Source organism: Podarcis vaucheri (assembly GCF_965113315.1).
Source record: "Podarcis vaucheri genome assembly, chromosome: 17".
Lineage (NCBI taxonomy): Eukaryota > Metazoa > Chordata > Lepidosauria > Squamata > Lacertidae > Podarcis > Podarcis vaucheri.
In genome coordinates, this window is record NC_138755.1 from 39821114 (window position 1) to 39838752 (window position 17639).

A 17639-nucleotide genomic window follows, 5' to 3' on the forward strand; every position below is an offset into this window, starting at 1 on the left:
AAATGGGATGGGAAGTCGATAAAACAGAAGAAAAATTATTATGTATGGGAATTTTATGTGGAATTTGTGGAAATTCAATAAAACATATTATAAAAGAAAAAAGAAATGGGGGAGGAGAGGATGTCAGATTCAGGCTTCTCGACCATCCTTTGGAGAATGGAGCTGATTCTGAATATAGTGCCCATGACTATCCCTTGTGACAACCACCCCTGTCTGACATATTTGGATCCACGGACAACTTCTACAGCTGCCTTATTAACCACAAGAAACTAGCATTCTTCCTAGCACAAGGATGTAATCAAAGGCATACTGTGCTCCTTTGGGGATAGTGACACAGGAATATAATACGTCGTTTCTATCTGTCCATTACTAAAGCAAGTAGTACAGAAATCTTTTAGCGATTATAACATCGACACGGTTTCAAACAAGCTATCATTTATTTGATTGTTATATCAGCCAGCTAAACCTTAGATTGATTAATGAAGAGGATTTGCTAAACCGTGAGTTAAGGTCCTACTTATTCATTCCTGGGAGGGAGCTATGAAACAATACATTGGAGGTGACAGTTCTTTACAAAATGGCGGGAGCTTCCATTGAATCGCAATGGAGGCTTACATTCCAATATGTTAATCTGACCCTTGCATTGAGACCCAATCCTTCCCCACTATGCCCTTGATCCAGTCCAGGTAGTTCATGACTTTGGTGTAAAAGCCATAGCCGTTGCCGCAATCGATGCCCCAAGAAACAATCCCTGAGACCGCCCAGCGCCTAGTCTGCGGGTCGCGCACAGCAAAAGCCCCCCCACTGTCGCCCTGGCAGGTATCTTTTGTTTCGTGAGGGGAACCTGCACAAAACATGTTCTCTGTGAAGACTGGGTCCCGGCCGTCAATCTTCTGCCCTTTCAGCCACTGCTGACAGGATGAACGCCTTGCTACTGGAAGCGGTACGTATTTTAGCTTGTAAGCAAGGATGTTCTTCTCTACTCCAAAGCCACTGGCATAACCCATCCATCCTTGAACATAGAAGGTGCTGTTCCCTGGATCCGGGAGACAGATTGGCAGCACGTCACGCCCAAGTGTCACTGGGTCCTCCAGCTCCAGAAGGGCAATGTCCCCGTCAAAGTTCTCCGGAAGGCTCTGGTTGTATGCTGGGTGGATGTAAGCCTTACGGACGGGGTGATTGCCCAGCTTTACGAGTTCCTCCACGTCCGTGTGTCCCAAGAAGACTTGAGTCTCCTTAATCACCTCAGAGAGCTCAGGGCTCTGAGCCATCCGAGATGCACTGCTCGGCTTGGAGTACAAATTGTGCGCTGCGGTCAAGATCCAGCGGTCACCCAGCAATGCCCCGCCTCCACGTCCGGTTTTCGCTTGCCATGGGAAGCTGCCTTCTGGAGCCTCTTGGCCATCAATAATCCGTTGGGTTATTTTGAGGGGATTGTCCGGTCTTCCACAGACTGCAAGAGAGACAATATGGTCAAGAAAGGCGACAGCCTCCTGCCTTTTCCCATTTCCCACGTGACATTTCCTTATTTTGAATGCTTCCATTTGCTCTTAACAGAACATGTCAGACCTTCCCCACATAATCAGCTTTTTCCCACCAGCATTTGCTCTTATTATTAACACACTTAGCCCAGTACCTGGAGATTCAGGACAGATAAGAGAACATACTCTTTTTAAACAGGGCATTGTTAAACTGTGTCATTCACCACCATAAGCTGGGTGGCTTTATCCAGTGCTTTTTTTCTGGGAGGGACTCATGGGTACACATACCCCTAAACATTTTGTGACTCTAATGGGAGAAGAAACTAAAATTTTAAGTTTCTTCTCTAGCATGGTGAATCATCAGTTCTGTTGCTAACCCCGATGGCAGCCTTATTTCCTGTCACGGTGTTTCCTGAGTCTCAGATGGAAGCGAGCGTTTAATGTGTGAAGCAGTGTGGAATGTGGATGTGTGGAATCGGGAAGATGTTAGTGCATACAACCTCGTGTGAATGTGGAAGTCACTGTGAGCTGTCAGCTGTGTAATATGAGGTAACACATGTTCTTTGTACTTTTGTCCATTTACTGTATTTATTTCCCTCGATTTGAACTATAAAATGGTGATTTTCTTGAGTCAAAATGAGAGTGTCCTTAAACATTTTTTAGAAGAAGGGGGGAAAAGCACTGGCTTTATCATAGAATTGTAGAGGATAAGGCTATAAATGGCTACTTTTCATGATGGGTAAACTCTAACACCAGGACTAGAGGCAGAATAACATCAAATACTAGTCAATGGTTCATTGATCCTTCTCGCCTCTTCAACGGTGTCCCTCAGCTTTAGCTTCGACTTCTCACCTGAGCTGCAGGCTCACTGCCTCTGCTTTCGGCAGCCTGTTCACCTGAAGGAACCTAACCTTCAGGACACTAAGGAATGGAGTGCCTGACACAAAAATCTGTTTCTTCCCCCCTCCCCACTCCAACAAAATAAATCGCCCATCCCTGGCAAAGATCCCTTTTAACCAGGAATTGCTTGAACCTCAGAACCTTAGGTCAGAGAGAACGTGCTTCACCATCAGGCTGTTGTCTCTCTGTTTTCGATCCCATCTTTTCTCCCTCCTCTCCCTTAACCTCATGTTCTATCTTGCTCTTTGCTGCAGTGTTTGCTTGGTGTGGGTTTTTTTAGATAACATGAGGAGGAGGAGGATGGAAGAGTGCCGATTACCTGGCAGGCACACAGGGATGTCATCACGGTCATCTTGGTCCACCCAAGACCCCTTAGCAGAGCAGGTATATATATCTGAGGAAGGAAACCAGAATAATGAGAGCACAGTCTGAATAAACTTTGCCTGCTTAAACACCTCGGGTTTTCGACTCTGTAAGGGCACAGGCTGGGATGGAAGGAGCCATTCTTGGAAGGAACAGCTCTCTCAGTTTCTCATTTTTTCCAATCACAAATTCAGTTCTCTCTCCACATACCTGCAACAACTTGGGATTATTATTATTTTTCAGCTCCGAAAGACAAGACCCAGCAATTGTACTGCTTTTCTTGTCTTAACTACTTTCCCACCTTCCTTGTGTCTTTAATGCAGAATAGCATTAACCACCCCCGCCCCACCCCAGAATTGACCCATTTCTGCTTTTGCAGCTTCTGCCACACAGTACCGTACTTTTCCATCTATAAGACGCCCCCATGTATAAGATGCCCCCTATTTTGGGGGACTCAAATTTAAGAAAATTGGGGGTGGGGGGTGGCACCGAGTTGTTGAGTTTTTTTGTGGAGGATTGCCCAGAGGGAGGGATTTTTTAAGGAGGGATTGCCGAAAATCGCTCACCCACACATGTCACAAAATCCGCCTCCCTTCTGTTCCATCGCCAGCAGAACCTGCCAATCACCCGCATAAATGCCCGAGCATCAGCCAATCAACATCACCCATTGACGCAGCAACCAATAACACGCACAATAGCTGCTGACAGCTGTGGCAGGAACCAATCAAACGTCTGCCCTATGCACTACCCATGTATAAGACGACCCCCACTTTTTAGCATAATTTTTAAATAAAAAAACATAGTCTTGTACATGGAAAAGTACAGTAAGTACAGTAATGCCAGAGCTACACCCTGTGCTGCTGCCCTAATGTGATCATGCAGCCTTTGTGAGGCAATTATTTTCCATGGGCAGATGCCACAAAAGTGGAATCCCGTAGTGAAATGGCTGTGAACATGGCTGAGAGGCCCCTCGTGGAATGGAGGGGAATTCCTGCGTCCGCACTTCACCTTTAAAGCACATTCAAAGTGTTAAGTTGTGGGTGAACATATCAGATGACACAGCGATTCTTCAACAGCTCTTGTTTATTCACAGGCCAGGATAGAACTGAACTGAACTGAAGGGTTCAGTCAGCCTGCTTATATAGAGCTCCAGTACAACGTTACTGTAGCAACTTTCTAAAACTATCCAATCACTGAATGTCACTTTCGATCCTTCATTTGCATAACTATCTACAGTATCCCCCTGCTGGCCCAGGGTGAGAACTTCAGTACATAACACAAAGCACATTCTTTCCCGGGAACCATAGCTTTACCTGTCACAGGTATACAATTCTCAGCAATGCTTAAAAGACAGAATGGGAAAGGATTGGGACTGAGGGGGGCACAGTTTGTGCTGAGCAGGACTCACCTCCTCCATTACTGAAAAGGCGGTAATAGCGTTCTTTGCAGCTGTACTTGACAACTGACAGGTAGTCGTTATTGTTTGGCTGGGACTCATAGCTGAAGTCCCCATTGGTCAGGCTTTTCGGTTCGCCGCAGTTCACAACTATGAGACAAATTCGACAAATAAATGAAGGGGAGGAAATATTTCTTTCAGGAATCCTTTCAAAGTCCAGCTGGGTCACAATCATTCAGTGGTGATTTCCTGCTACCAGTTGCCTACTAAAAAAAAACCCACACCCCTCAAGATGGCTTCCCACCCATGGCGAAATGATTGCAGACCCTCCAAGCACCCCTATTTTCCAGGGACAGTCCCAGATTTACAGGTGCCATCCCAGTTTCTGATTTGATCCCAGAATGTCCAGCTTTTCCTTAGGAACAAGAGTCTCCTAACAATTATCAGCATCCTTCACAAAACCTTCCCTCTGGGGGAAGAAGCCACGACTGCTTAAAGAGATTTGATGCTGCTTTCAAGGTTGAGTGCAGAAGGGGCCAAACCTTGGGAACAGGCCTAGCCCTAGATGTTTTGGCATTTGAAGGCTGCCTCCCACCCCATCCCTCTAGCAACTAAATGACCTTAAAATAAATGAATAAAATCACTGGCAACTTGCCATCTTTAATAGTACCGTATTTTTCGCTCTATAAGACACACTTTTCTGCTCCTAAAAAGTAAGGGGAAATGTCTGTGCATCTTATGGAGCGAATGCAGGCGGGAGGCTCTGCTCAGCACTCCCTTTAAAGAGCCACGTGGAGCGTGTGTGCGGCTCTTGAGGGCTTTTCCCCGAGGAGGGAGGAGGGCTGCCTTCTAGGTGCGTCTTATGGTAAGGTGCATCTTATGGAGCGAAGAATACGGCACTTCAGATCTGTGACTAGCCACTCACTTGCACATCGGGGCATAGGGCGGTGCCACGTCCCATCCTTTTGGCAGACAGCGGTGAAGGATTTCAGTGGCTTGTCGCCCTGCTCAAAAACAAAAAGGCAGAGGACAAAGAGGGGACATTTTATCATATGTGGTGGGATTGTAAGGTAATTTTAAAAAATTGAGAAATGATATAGAACGAATTGAAGAAAATGTTCCATTTAACATTTGTTAAAAAACCTGAAGCATTTCTATTAGGGATTGTAGGGAAAGATCTGCCAAAAAAGCTGAAAAACATCTTCATGTATGCGACAACGGCCACGAGAATTTTAATAGCACATCCTGTAGAAATCGACCAGCTATATTTTATCTGCACAATCAGAATGAATTTCAGGAACCAAAATGCGTTTTTTTGTGCAGCCTGAGCAGGAGCAGTGGACGACGTCATAGCTAATTGTTGTCACTTGACTTCACTTACCCCACCCCCCGCCCTGCTCATAGTTGGGAAGGCTATCCCTGCATTTATGAATTGTCCGTGTCACCATTAAGAAAAAGCAGTTGGACTAGGCCAGGGGTCTGCAACCTGCGGCTCGGGAGCCGCATGTGGCTCTTTTACACCTTTGCCGCGGCTCCGGAGCGGATACTAGCGAGGGGAGGAGGTGCATTGTGCACCCCGAAACTCCCCACTGTGGCGGGCGCTGTACTGGCTGTGACGTCGCATGGGGGCGGGGCGTGCATTAGTCACGCACTGTCCCGACGTCACCTTCCCGGTTTTGCGGCTCCCAGTTTTTTTTTCTTCGGAAAAAGGGTCCAAGTGTCTCTTTTTGTCTTAAAGGTTGCAGACCCCTGGACTAGGCCAATAGATATGTGGACAGTCCCTGGGTCAAGTGACATTTCTTCTTTACGTTCTCAAAGCTCTTACCCTGGCTCAAGGTTGCCATCTGAACTAACCAGATGAATCAATCACAGTCAGTCCATCATTTGAAACATAAGAGTGGCAACTATGCATTCAGTTTTGGATTAAGGAGCCATTTGGTGCCTAGCTTATATATCTGAATTTCTAACACTGGTCTCAGGTTCTCCTGTCCCCAAACTTCTTGTAGCATTACTACTAAACAAAAACCAATTATTTGTACACTTGTTGTTAGTCAAAAGGTTGAAAAGCAGTGTTTTTTTGTTTTGTTTTTAATAGAAAAGACTTGTAACCGCTACACAACCCCCCCACCCACCACAGTGGACTTTTCAGCATTCTAGCCCCCGGCACACCTCCATTTTCAGAGAAGTCTGGGAAGGCATAAAAACAGCCTAGGAGGTGAACAAAGTGTCCCTGTGCCATAGAGAGCTCCCTCACAACAGACATAGCTCCAGGAAGGCAAGCTGACAAGCTACAGTTGACAAGAATTATCTTTCTTATTTTGTTTTGTTTTGTTTTGTTTTGCCTTTCTCCTGACACTTTGCAGCACTCACGAAAACTGATAAAATGAGCAATGTGTTCTAGCTCAGGCTCCTACATATAGTGCTCCTTTGGTTTGGTCAACCTTAGCTGGAGACCAAATTGAGAGGAACAGTTTTCCTGCGCCCCACCTGGGATGGCTTCATGACCCACCTGTTGGATTCTGGCCAGTGGGTGGAAGACCTATATCTTAAGATAGCAAATACTGTTTTAAAAATCTGTTAATTTGTTCAAAATTCTACCTCCGATTCAGGATCACTGGGTGGCAGTTTTTCTTATTTTCATTGTGGATGTGTGTGTGTGTGTGTGTGTGTGTGTGTGTGTGTGTGAAGGTACCAACGGGTTGCTCGAGAGCCTCCCTGCTCGGCTGTGAAGCCTTGCTTTTGATGCCAAAATAAACTTTCTCTGTGCAGAGCGCCACTCTCCCGTGGCTGGCTCATTCACTGGCAGAATCTGTGAGTGGGTGGCGCTTAAACCTTCCCCAGCAGAGTAGTTTCTTGGAGCCCAATCTGCGCCTCCCCTCTTGGCGCGGAAGCCTACTGCGCAGGGAGGGCATGGGTAACGGAAGACCTCTCTGCTCCCCGCTTTGCTCAGGCAAGGTGTCCTGGAACCGCATCGCCTGCTTCCCACGATCTTTGGGGGCTCTCTGTAATCCATCCGGCTTTTAACCTCTCGCCCCTGAGCCCATGGCAGTTCCCTGACAATATATATATTCTGATGCTCAACTCTGCACAGAATCCACACCCTCTGCCTTGAATACCCTGCTACCCTAGATATCAAGTGTGGAGGGCGCTGGAGGCTTAGCATGTTTAGGGAAATCCCTTTGGACATGCTTAAAGGAACTCACCATTGCTACTTTAAACCAGCCTTTCCCAACATCTCCCATCATCTCTGCTTTGAGACCAAAACATTTTGAGGGCAGCAGGTTGGGGAAATGGGGTTTTAGATCCTGGCAGAGCTGAGTCATAACTACCAAAACAAATTCTGGGGCTGAACACTGGATCAACTTCAGGCCTGCTTGTTTGTTCTGCTCTACTTTCGATTTCCCCACTTATTCATGATGCTGGCCAGAAATTATGCAATCGTCACATCTCTTTCTGCCTTAATCAGATCCACAAGCGCTGATGCCTTTGGGAGATAAATATTTGTTGAATCAGATGTTTCTCTTGCCCTGAAGTATTCCTTAAACTGTTCCTAGGATAAAAACTGGGAGATGTAAAAGGGAAGAGAAGCGTTTAGGAATGGAGGAAAACACACACACACACACACACACACACACACACACACACATAAACACACACAAACACACAAAGCCTGAGGGATCATGAGGTCATCAGAGGAGGGAAAGGCTTAGAAGGCAGAGAGCTAAAGTAATGGAGAAGCCACTCAATGTACACATTATAACTTTAAAACACATCCAAAGCACATTCTTTCCTTCTCTAAAGGTTTTGAGGTGTTTAATAAGCGTTTACGCTAATGCAATTGAGATTCATGTGTGTAAACCTACTTCTGAGCATCAGCAATTAGCATGTGATGAGTTAATTCACCTGGGCAAAGGTCCAAAGTGTGTGCCAGCCTTTAATCCTGCGTGTTGATGAAGTCACACAAGGAATCATGCTTGTATGTGCCCTGGAGACCAAGACAGGTTGCAGAACAAAAAGGAGGCTGGGCATGCTGCCGTAAAGATAAGCTGGCACCTTTAGCGGTGCTCCTGCTGTGCGCCCCCTCATTGCAGGGAGTTGGGACTAGTTGGTCCCATCCAACTGCAGTTCCGTGTTTCTATGACTGAAGACTAAAGGTTGCATATAAGTGTAAAATAAGCCATATATTATTAAGACACTAGCCTCCATTTTTGCAGTGCCGGATTGCCAAATACACAGATGAGGCCTTTTAGGGCCTTCGCAGCAATGGATCAAAATAATATTGATTTAGCTTATTAAAATTGTTGGTTGGTAAAATAAAAAAAAAATTAGGAAATAATTTGCAAGGGGGCTCTACAGGGTTTAATCCTGCACTGCCATTGTGCCTAATTTCCCCATAAGAACACAGACACCAATGGAGAGCCAAGACCCCCTGAAATCTTGTGCACTGCTAGGCAGAGATTGGTGTGGCTTGCAACACTGGTGTCAGAAGTGGAGTCTCTTCCTTGCCCTGCTCAAAAAGTTCTGGGTGCTGCTGTTTATTAAGGCTTGTTGGGAATTGTAACTCTATGAGGGGCAAACTGGGGTGCCGATAATTCTTTGAGGGGCAAATGTGCTTCAGTGTGTCCGCAGCCCTAGATAAATGAGTCCCACCTCCATCAGCCGATATCCAGTCCTGCAGCTGACAATGAAGTAGTCCAGGTATTGATACAATGGCTGTAGGTCTTGAATGATGGTGAACTCATCATTTGGAACAGGCTGTGGGCAAGGGACTCCTGTTGAAGATAAGAGAGGAATGAAGGAAGCGGTGGCAGATGGCTGAGTACCATTTATCTCCGTCTGCTGGATGGGGATACTTTACTTTCTGTGCTGTACCGGATCTTCCACCCACGGCTGTATCCTGAATCATCCGTGTGGAAAAGGACGTCCACCGAAGAGCCATTGGTTTCAATGCTTCCTGGAGACGTTGTGCCACAGAATTCACCAACCTCTTCCCCACCAACTTGGATCTGGGGAGAAGCAGAGAGTTTGGGAGCAAAGGATTTGCTGGCCGTACGAGTGTGAATGCTATTCAGCACTACACTTACTACTACTACTAATAATAATTTATTTGTACCCTGCCCATCTGGCTGGCTCCCAACAGAATAATAATAATAATAATAATAATAATAATAATAATAATAATGTGATAAAACATCAAACATAAAAAACTTCCCTAAAGAGGGCTGCCTTCAGATGTCTTCTAAACGTCAGATACAGGTAGTTGCTTATTCCTTTGACATCTGATGGGAGGGCATTACACAGGGCGGGCGCCACTACCAAGAAGGCCCTCTGCCTGGTTCCCGATAGCTTCACTTCTCGCAGTGAGGAGACCACCAGAAGGCCCTCGGAGCTGGAGCTTAGTGTCCGGGCTGAACGATGGTATTTGCGAATATATTAGCTATTTCAAAAACACTCTAATGATTTCTCTTTCCAAAAGAAGTTCAGCCTGCGGGGAAGGTGGCAATGAACATACAGAACAACATTCTCGATCTATTCAAAAAACGGCTTTCAAGAAAAGAGCAGGACGTCTTTATTCCACATGCTGAGAACTAGATACTTCAAAGATAGATTGCAGATATCTGTACATTTTGGAGCATCCCTCTTTCCTCATTTATGATCCATTTGGAGCAAGCAGGGCTGAGCGGGGGGTAGAGTGGTCTACAATACCTTGAGCTGGTCATAAGGACAGCGGACTTGCTGGTGATCATCAATTTCGAAAGGCTCCAGGAATTTGAGTGTGATGATCAGGCCTGCCTCCACTCGTATGCTGTAGTTACAGCGCAAATCGGCTGGGTAGGGTTGAGGGTAACCAGGGCTTGACAAGTACCCAGATTGCTCCGTGAACAGTTCGTTGCTGCAATTCACTGCAGGGCAAGGAAGCAGAATAAGGTTTGCTGAAAGCCAGGGACCCACAGAGCATCCTTTCCTTATAGGTGGTCCATTTTCCTCTCTTTCACCACACTATTCAACTGGAAGAATGATCGGTCCCTGTTCTGTAGCCACAATTTCTAACACAGACTAAGCTGCTTCTGGCGAACCAGAGCAGCGCATGGAAATGCCGTTTACCTTCCCGCCGGAGCGGTACCTATTTATCTACTTGCACCTTGATGTGCTTTCGAACTGCTAGGTTGGCAGGAGCAGGGACCGAGCAATGGGAGCTCACCCCGTCGCGGGGATTCGAGCCGCCGACCTTCTTATCGGCAAGCCCAAGAGGCTCTGTGGTTTAACCCACAGCGCCACCCGTGTCCCTTAACACAGATTATAGACCTCACCTATATCAACACGGATTGAAAGTGCAGGAAAAGCTCCCCTTTTGTCGCTCTGATGACCCATACTGTGAATGCAACAGATTAAATGGGATTATGAAGGTAGCTAATCCATACTCAGTTTTATCTTCAGTATGGAGCACATGGCTAAAACAGGAATACCGAGCATTTGTGCAGCATTTGCCATGTTCAAAATACTTCACATGCTATGATTGCAGTAATCTTTACATCCACACTGTAGCAAAAACCACTACCATTTTCTATACATTGCAGGTATGAGACTGAGGCCAAGAGAGAGTGGCTTACTTAAGAAAATAATAATAATAATAATAATAATAATAATAATAATAATGTCCCGCCCATTTTGCTGGGTTTCCCCAGCCACTCTGGGCGGTTTCCAGTACATATAAACACGTAATAAAATATTCCCAATACAGGCAAGTTTTTAATGTTCAACGTTTTCTTCTGTTTTTATGTGATTAGTCTTGAACGGCTGACATCTTGGACCACAGCTTTCCATAAGCACTATAATGCAGCAGCCCTCCGTATTCTCACCCATTAGCTTTCTGCAATATACACACTATAACTTTACAGCGTGCATTCGTAGCACACTGTTTCCCTCAGACTTCTGGGCACTGTTGGTTAAAGGTTGCTGAGAAGTGTGACACTGTGAGGCCTCAGCGACAGTGCCCAGAATCCTTTGCAGAGGGAAATGTGCTTCAAATGTGTTTCAGAGGTATAGTGTGCATACAGCCTGGCTCGTCCTCTTACCTTTACAGGAATGTTGGTCACTCTGGAGACGGTAGCCTGGCTGACAAGAGCAGAAGTAGCCCCCTATGTAGTTGTGGCAGAAGTGCTGGCACCGAGGTGCGCCATCTTCGACGTTGTTTTCAAGGGCGCACTCATCCAAGTCTGGGGATATCCCACAACGAGAGTTAGAAAAGGTTTATACACTAATTTGGCTTAAAGGTTTGCAGGGGGTTGGACTTGATGACCCTCAGAGTCCCAATAATAATAATAATAATAATAATAATAATAATAATAATAATAATAATAAAACAATTTATTATTTATACCCCGCCCATCTGGCTGGGTTTCCCCAGCCACTCTGGGCGGCTTCCAACAGAACACTAAAATACAATAACCTATTAAACATTAAAAGCTTCCCTAAACAGGGCTGACTTTAGATGTCTTCTAAAAGTTTGGTAGCTTTTCTCTTTGACATCTGGTGGGAGGGTGTTCCACAGGGCGGGTGCCACCACCGAGAAGGCCCTCTGCCTGGTTCCCTGTAACCTTACTTCTCACAGCGAGAGAACCACCAGAAAGCCCTCGGCGCTGGACCTCAGTGTCCGGGCAGAACGATGGAGGTGGAGACGCTCCTTCTGTGATTCTATGCTCTGTGATTCTAGTCAGACTGACTTTTAACCTTTAGTAAGGTTAAAGCTTACTAGGAATTGATATATAATGAATTGAAAAAAGAAGTTTAAAATAACATTTGTAAAAAAAACAAACCCAGAAGCTTTCCTTTGGGGAATTATAGGGACAGAACTACTCAAAGGGTATAGAAATGTATTTATGTATGCGACTACAGCGGCAAGAATGTTATTTGCCCAAAAATGGAAAGAAGAAGAAGTCCTGATGAAAGAAGAATGGATACAAAAACTAATGGAATACGCAGAAATGGCAAAACTTACCAGAAAAAAAAGAAATCGAGGTAACAAACTTTTAATAAAAGAATGGAAATGGTTTATTGAATATCTACAAACAAACTGTAAACAGAGAAGAACATTGGCGAGATTATTGTAATAACCTGCAGTTTTATAAGAGTATACATTAAAAGTTGATGAACAAATGATTAAGTTAATTTGGAATATGCAGAAAATATTAAAAAATGAATTTAAGGAACTGGAGAAAGAGGGGGAAGGAAGTCAAGTTTCGAAATGTTAAAATGATAGTAAAATTATTGAAATGTATAAAATTGAAAATCATAAATTGAAATTTTAAAACAATTCTAGTCAGACTGAAGCTGGTTTGGAAAAAAAAAACCCCACAACAAACAGCAGTGTTTGTCAAGAAACTACAGGATCAGTATGAATTGTGCCTACTATTGTGTGCATGCAGCTTTGAAAACCAGCAGTGCGAGCACAATGGATGGTAGTCTGAACACACCTGACACAGGGGGGCCACTTTATACTGAGAGACCCCTCCCTACTCACAGCAGTAAGCTTTGTCCATAACTCCCCGGTCAGGCCTCTGCCTGTACAGTCGTACCTTGGAAGTCAAACTGAAGTCCTTTCAACTTCCAAAACATTTGGAAACCAAGGTGAGGCTTCTGATTGGCTGCAGGAAGCTCCTGCAACCAGTCGGAAGCTGCAGAACCCGCACCGGACGTTCGGGTTCCAAAGAACATTCGCAAACCGCAACACTCACCTCCGGGTTTGCGGCGTTCGGGAACCCAAACGTTCGAGTCGAAAGGCGTTCGACTTCCGAGGTACGGCTGTAGTCACACTGGCATCGTTTGCATCAGCCCCGCCTGTCCCCTTCTGCAGAGAATGGAGGCTCTATGCTCACCTACTGCTTGATAATAAGCCTGGAAGCCCTTGTAGAAGACGTTGGTACCATTTTCTTCATTGGAGAAGTCGGAGTGGAACAGCAGCCGCATTCGGTTCCCAGCCGACAAAATCTCTTTGCCTCTAGGGTGGTTGCCGGTGGTTGAGTCTTGCTGGCCGCAGAACCGGCCTAAGTCTTTCTTGTTGGCTGTGATCTGCCAGAACCCAGTAAGGGGAGGAGAAAGTATTAGAAACAGTGGTCTTAATTGACCAAGATCCAAAGAACCTCATCCCTAGGTCTGCATGCACCCAAACCCAGTGGGTTTCCGGCTTCCATTTCTTAAGCTGTGGTGTCTCTTTGAGGAGGATGCCATGTTGTGATGAATTGTTTTTGAAACTGGGGGGTGGGTTAAAAAAAACAGTGCTGCTGTTGTATGTTGGCCAGCTGTTTGAAAAAGAGGGAAAGGCCCTTGGAAGATAGGTTGTTGACATCCATCTGTCTCGAGAGACAATGGAGTGCACCTCCATGGGTGAAGTCAAACTGTTGCTTGAGCAACACCAAAGTGACCTCTCCTGGGTGCAAGTCTGGGCAGTGTCGATGGAGGTCCTGGGCTGCCCAGACAACAAGACCCCCCTCTTGGTCTCGCTGATGTGGTCCAAAGGAAAGCAGAGCAATACGTTTGGCACCAGTTTGGCTACAGGAGTTGCTGGAAGGAGGCTTACAAGGCGCCATCCACTTTGGATTTGTGCAGGGCTTTGTCAGGAGTCCAGGTTCCCAGCTTGATAACACAGTAGGCATAGGTAAAGGGGGATTTATTGCAAAAGCAAACAGATAGCTCTGGCAGCTCTGACAAAGCCTCTAGCATCATTACTCAAGATGACCCTTCTGAAGACTTCTTCCGGCTGCGACAGAAGAAATTGAACTTCTGACTCTTACGTCTCTTGTTTTGCTTCCTATCTAACAGCCCTCCCATTCACAGACTCTTAGGGCTGAGTGGATCAGCTCCAACCTCTTCCTGGGAGCTTTGGCTGTGTTCCCGCCTGCTCTCAGCTACTGTCTTAACAGCCGGTTCGTCAAGGTCAGGAAGAACCGAAGTCTAAAACTGCCGGCTCTCTCCTGTCTGACTAACATCTAAGCCTCTCTGTTCCTGGCTGCTTTCTGCAGTTGGCTGCAAATCTTCTCTGGGAGCTGGCTCATTCCTGACAGGTTTACTCCTTAGCCTTTTCTTCTACTGAAGATGTCCTGCAAGGCAGCAGGGGTTTAGGATCAGAGCTTTCTTTCTCCTAGATGAGCCATCTTCCCAGGTGGATGAGCTCCATCTGCCCCTCACTTCCCTCCTCAGTACATGCAGAAACCGCCTTCTTGAGCGATGGACCCACTATTAGTTTCATCTGTTCAATCCACCAGAATCTGTCTTTGCATGCAGGGGAAGTCCCTAACTCACCACCTACCCTAAGGTTACCAGATTTTTTTCCAATGAATCCGGGGACACTTTTCAACTTCAGTCAGAATGACAAGATTTTGTATGGGGACTGATTTGTAAATCTGGGGACTGTCCCCAGGAAACAGGGGCACCTGGTAACCTTAAGCTACCCTCACCTGGTTTAGCCAGCCTGTGGAAGCCATTGCTGGGGTGTGGCTGCTGTCACATGCTGACAGCTTCTAGGAGGTGAGAGCTGAGTGCAGGGTGGGGACCAAAGGAGGACAAACTGCCCCAGAAGGAGTGCACCATGTCCCCCAGCAGAGGTACTAAAGGTAAAGGGACCCCTGACCATTAATCCAGTTGTGGCCGACTCTGGGGTTGCGGCGCTCATCTCGCTTTATTGGCCGAGGGAGCCGGCGTACAGCTTCCGGGTCATGTGGCCAGCAGGACTAAGCCGCTTCTGGCGAACCAGAGCAGCGCACGGAAACGCTGTTTACCTTCCCACTGGAGTGGTACCTATTTATCTACTTGCACTTTGACGTGCTTTCAAACTGCTAGGTGGGCAGAAGCTGGGACCGAGCAACAGGAGCTCACCCCATCACAGGGATTCGAACCGCCGACCTTCTGATCGGCAAGCCCTAGGCTCTGTGCTTTAGACCACAGCGCCACCCGTGTGGTGAGGTACTGCCCCACCCCTAATACCCCATACACCCTGGGGAGAGAGGGAAACATAATAACAGAGCAGAGACTTGTGGGGCCAAGCTATGCAAAATGGAGATTCAGCCACTTGGAAATGCAGCAATTCCTCTACCATCCCCTCTGCATCCCAGGCTCTGTCCACACACACACCTTGACGTAGTCATAAGTGCAGTCCTCAGATGGCTCCAGATCAAACTGCCAGAAATTCAGCTTCACTCTGAAGCCCTTTGGCACAGAAATGTCCCAGGTACTTTCATTGTTGTTTGGGTACGGCTTGGGGTAATTGGGGGACCTGACCTCCCCAAAGAGCTTCCTTGTGGCTGGCGTGGAATTGACCGCTCCAAAGACGAAAGCTCCCTGCAGAAGGAGGAGTTGGAGGAGTCGGGGGAGCCTGTAAACGCAACACACACATTTGAGAATGAAGACCAAAAGGAAAAGGAACTTGGTGCTAAAGACCCTCACATTCAGCACTATGAAAAATCTGCTTACGTTGAAATGTTTTTGCATCTGTTTCTGAAAGTCACTAGATGGGCAAAGGAGCTAGATTGTGATCTTAAGTCATATTAAATATCTGGCTTAGATACTATTCGTGATTTAGATGTTACACCAGGGATTCCCTGTGTAATCTTAATCTTATATGTGTAGCCTTAAGGGCTAAAAAATTGCTTTTTAAAAAAGGGAAAAAATAGAAGCTTATATTTAGCAGACTGGTGAATTCTGCACTCAGTTCTGCACTTGTGCAGTAGTGATGATTGCATAGTCACACTATAAAACAACTCGTTATGTGGGCTAGATGTGGAACTGGGTCTTGAATCTTTGGGCACAATTATGGATGTGCTGGGAACTGATCAACTGCACTAAAAAGGGTCCTATTTTTTTTTCTTCTAGAAAAGGTGTAAATCAGCACCCATTAAATGTGAGGTGGCTAGTCTTTGGCCCTGCAGATGTTGTTGGTTTCCAGGTCCCATCAACCCCGGCCATTAGCCACGCCGACTGGAGCCTTAAAGACCTGGATCCCTCAGAATTGGCATGACAGCAAGCGAGCATCATGCACTCGGTGGTCCTTGATGGCTATGCACATCTGTTCAGAGACCCTGGAACCAGTGAGGAAGAGTTGCAGGCAGCACTGAGGACTTGCGAGAAGCCACAATCCTCTTGTGCAGTTCTTAGTTTTGCTTCCACTACTCTCAAGGCAGCAGCTTTTATTTTTGCTATTTCTCTGAGTATGTTCTGTGCACAGCTCCTTAGACCTGAAGGCCACAAACTTTCTGGAGAAGGGGCTGGGAGGGAAATCATCAGCCATTCGCAAGAACTAAAGGCTTTGGGTCTATACAACCCCTGCTTTGACTAGTGTGGTTGTGGCTACAAAGCGTCTTGGAAGAACCACCCTGTTGAGATAAGAGAAGCATCTAAACGGTAGTGCCAGCCTCTTCAGGGGGCTACTAGAGCAGACTGAGAACATGCCAGCTTAGAGACATCTTTAGACTATAAGTTGCACTCCTTTAAAGCCGCTCTATAGGTCACTTCCCAGGGGGTTTCCAGTTCAGGTTAATACTGCAAATGGGCCATGCAGATACAGTGGTACCTCTGGTTACAGACGCTTCAGGTTACAGACTCCGCTAACCCAGAAATAGTACCTCGGGTTAAGAACTTTGCTTCAGGATGAGAACAGAAATCACGCAGTGGCGGCGTAGCGGTAGTGGGAGGCCCCATTAGCCAAAGTGGTGCTTCAGGTTAAGAACAGTTTCAGGTTAAGAACGGACCTCCAGAACGAATTAAGCTCTTAACCCGAGGTACCACTGTATTGCAAAGGGGGTGTTGGCAATACCTTGTTGTTGTTGTTGTTTCAAACCTTATTGAAATTTCCCCAGAAAGAGTAAATGGGGACAAAATATAGGCTGGCATTTTGATGCCAATGAAGTCGGGTGCACACTGCGAAAAAATCTGCATGCACAAAGCGCACCCATCCCACAACAAACACCCATCTGGCAGCCGCCCCAGACACCATGCTTTGTCCATGCATCCAGCGTCATTTGATAATGGAGACACTGTAATACAGTCTTTGGATATTAGATTTGGCCCCAGGCTTTGCCAGAGTAAAGCGAATCCTTTTGCTACCGTTACGCATGCCACCCTCTCCCTTCGCCGCACAGTCAACACTCACATGCTTGCAGACTTGAGTTAACTCTCTTCCTCCCTCCCGTTCTGGTGGTCTATGCTTGGGAGCAGCAAACAGATTTCAACAACACTTAACCCTGTTAAGCCGTGATTGGGGAAGTTGGGGCAGACCTTGCTGAGAGGGAGGGAAGGGGGAGATAACTGGTTTCCAAATCAGTTGGGCAAGAGAGGTGTTTTCCTTTCTGCTGTGTTCTGCTGCCCTCTGCTGTCGCCACAGAGATGGAGTGATGGACAGAAGCTTTCACAATCAGATTCCAGAGGAGTAAAACTGTTGCACAAACAGTTCAGTTGTGCCTTAACTGCAAAGGTTGTGAGCCTTGCAAAGCTCCAACCCACATCAGATG

The 17639-nt window shown here is 46.4% G+C and overlaps 1 protein-coding gene across 1 annotated transcript; it reads right to left on the minus strand.

Annotated features, from left to right (window-relative positions):
* Positions 1 to 418: 418 nt before the first annotated feature.
* C1R (complement C1r) lies at positions 419 to 17439 on the minus strand. Its single transcript, XM_082206067.1, has 11 exons — positions 17282 to 17439; positions 15268 to 15508; positions 13017 to 13209; positions 11217 to 11357; positions 9847 to 10043; positions 8999 to 9146; positions 8791 to 8912; positions 5066 to 5144; positions 4153 to 4290; positions 2701 to 2775; positions 419 to 1453 (listed from the first exon to the last, which is right to left on the minus strand). Coding segments are annotated over exons 1-11 (2163 nt in total). The 5' UTR covers positions 17284 to 17439; the 3' UTR covers positions 419 to 626.
* Between the last annotated feature and the right edge of the window lie 200 nt (positions 17440 to 17639).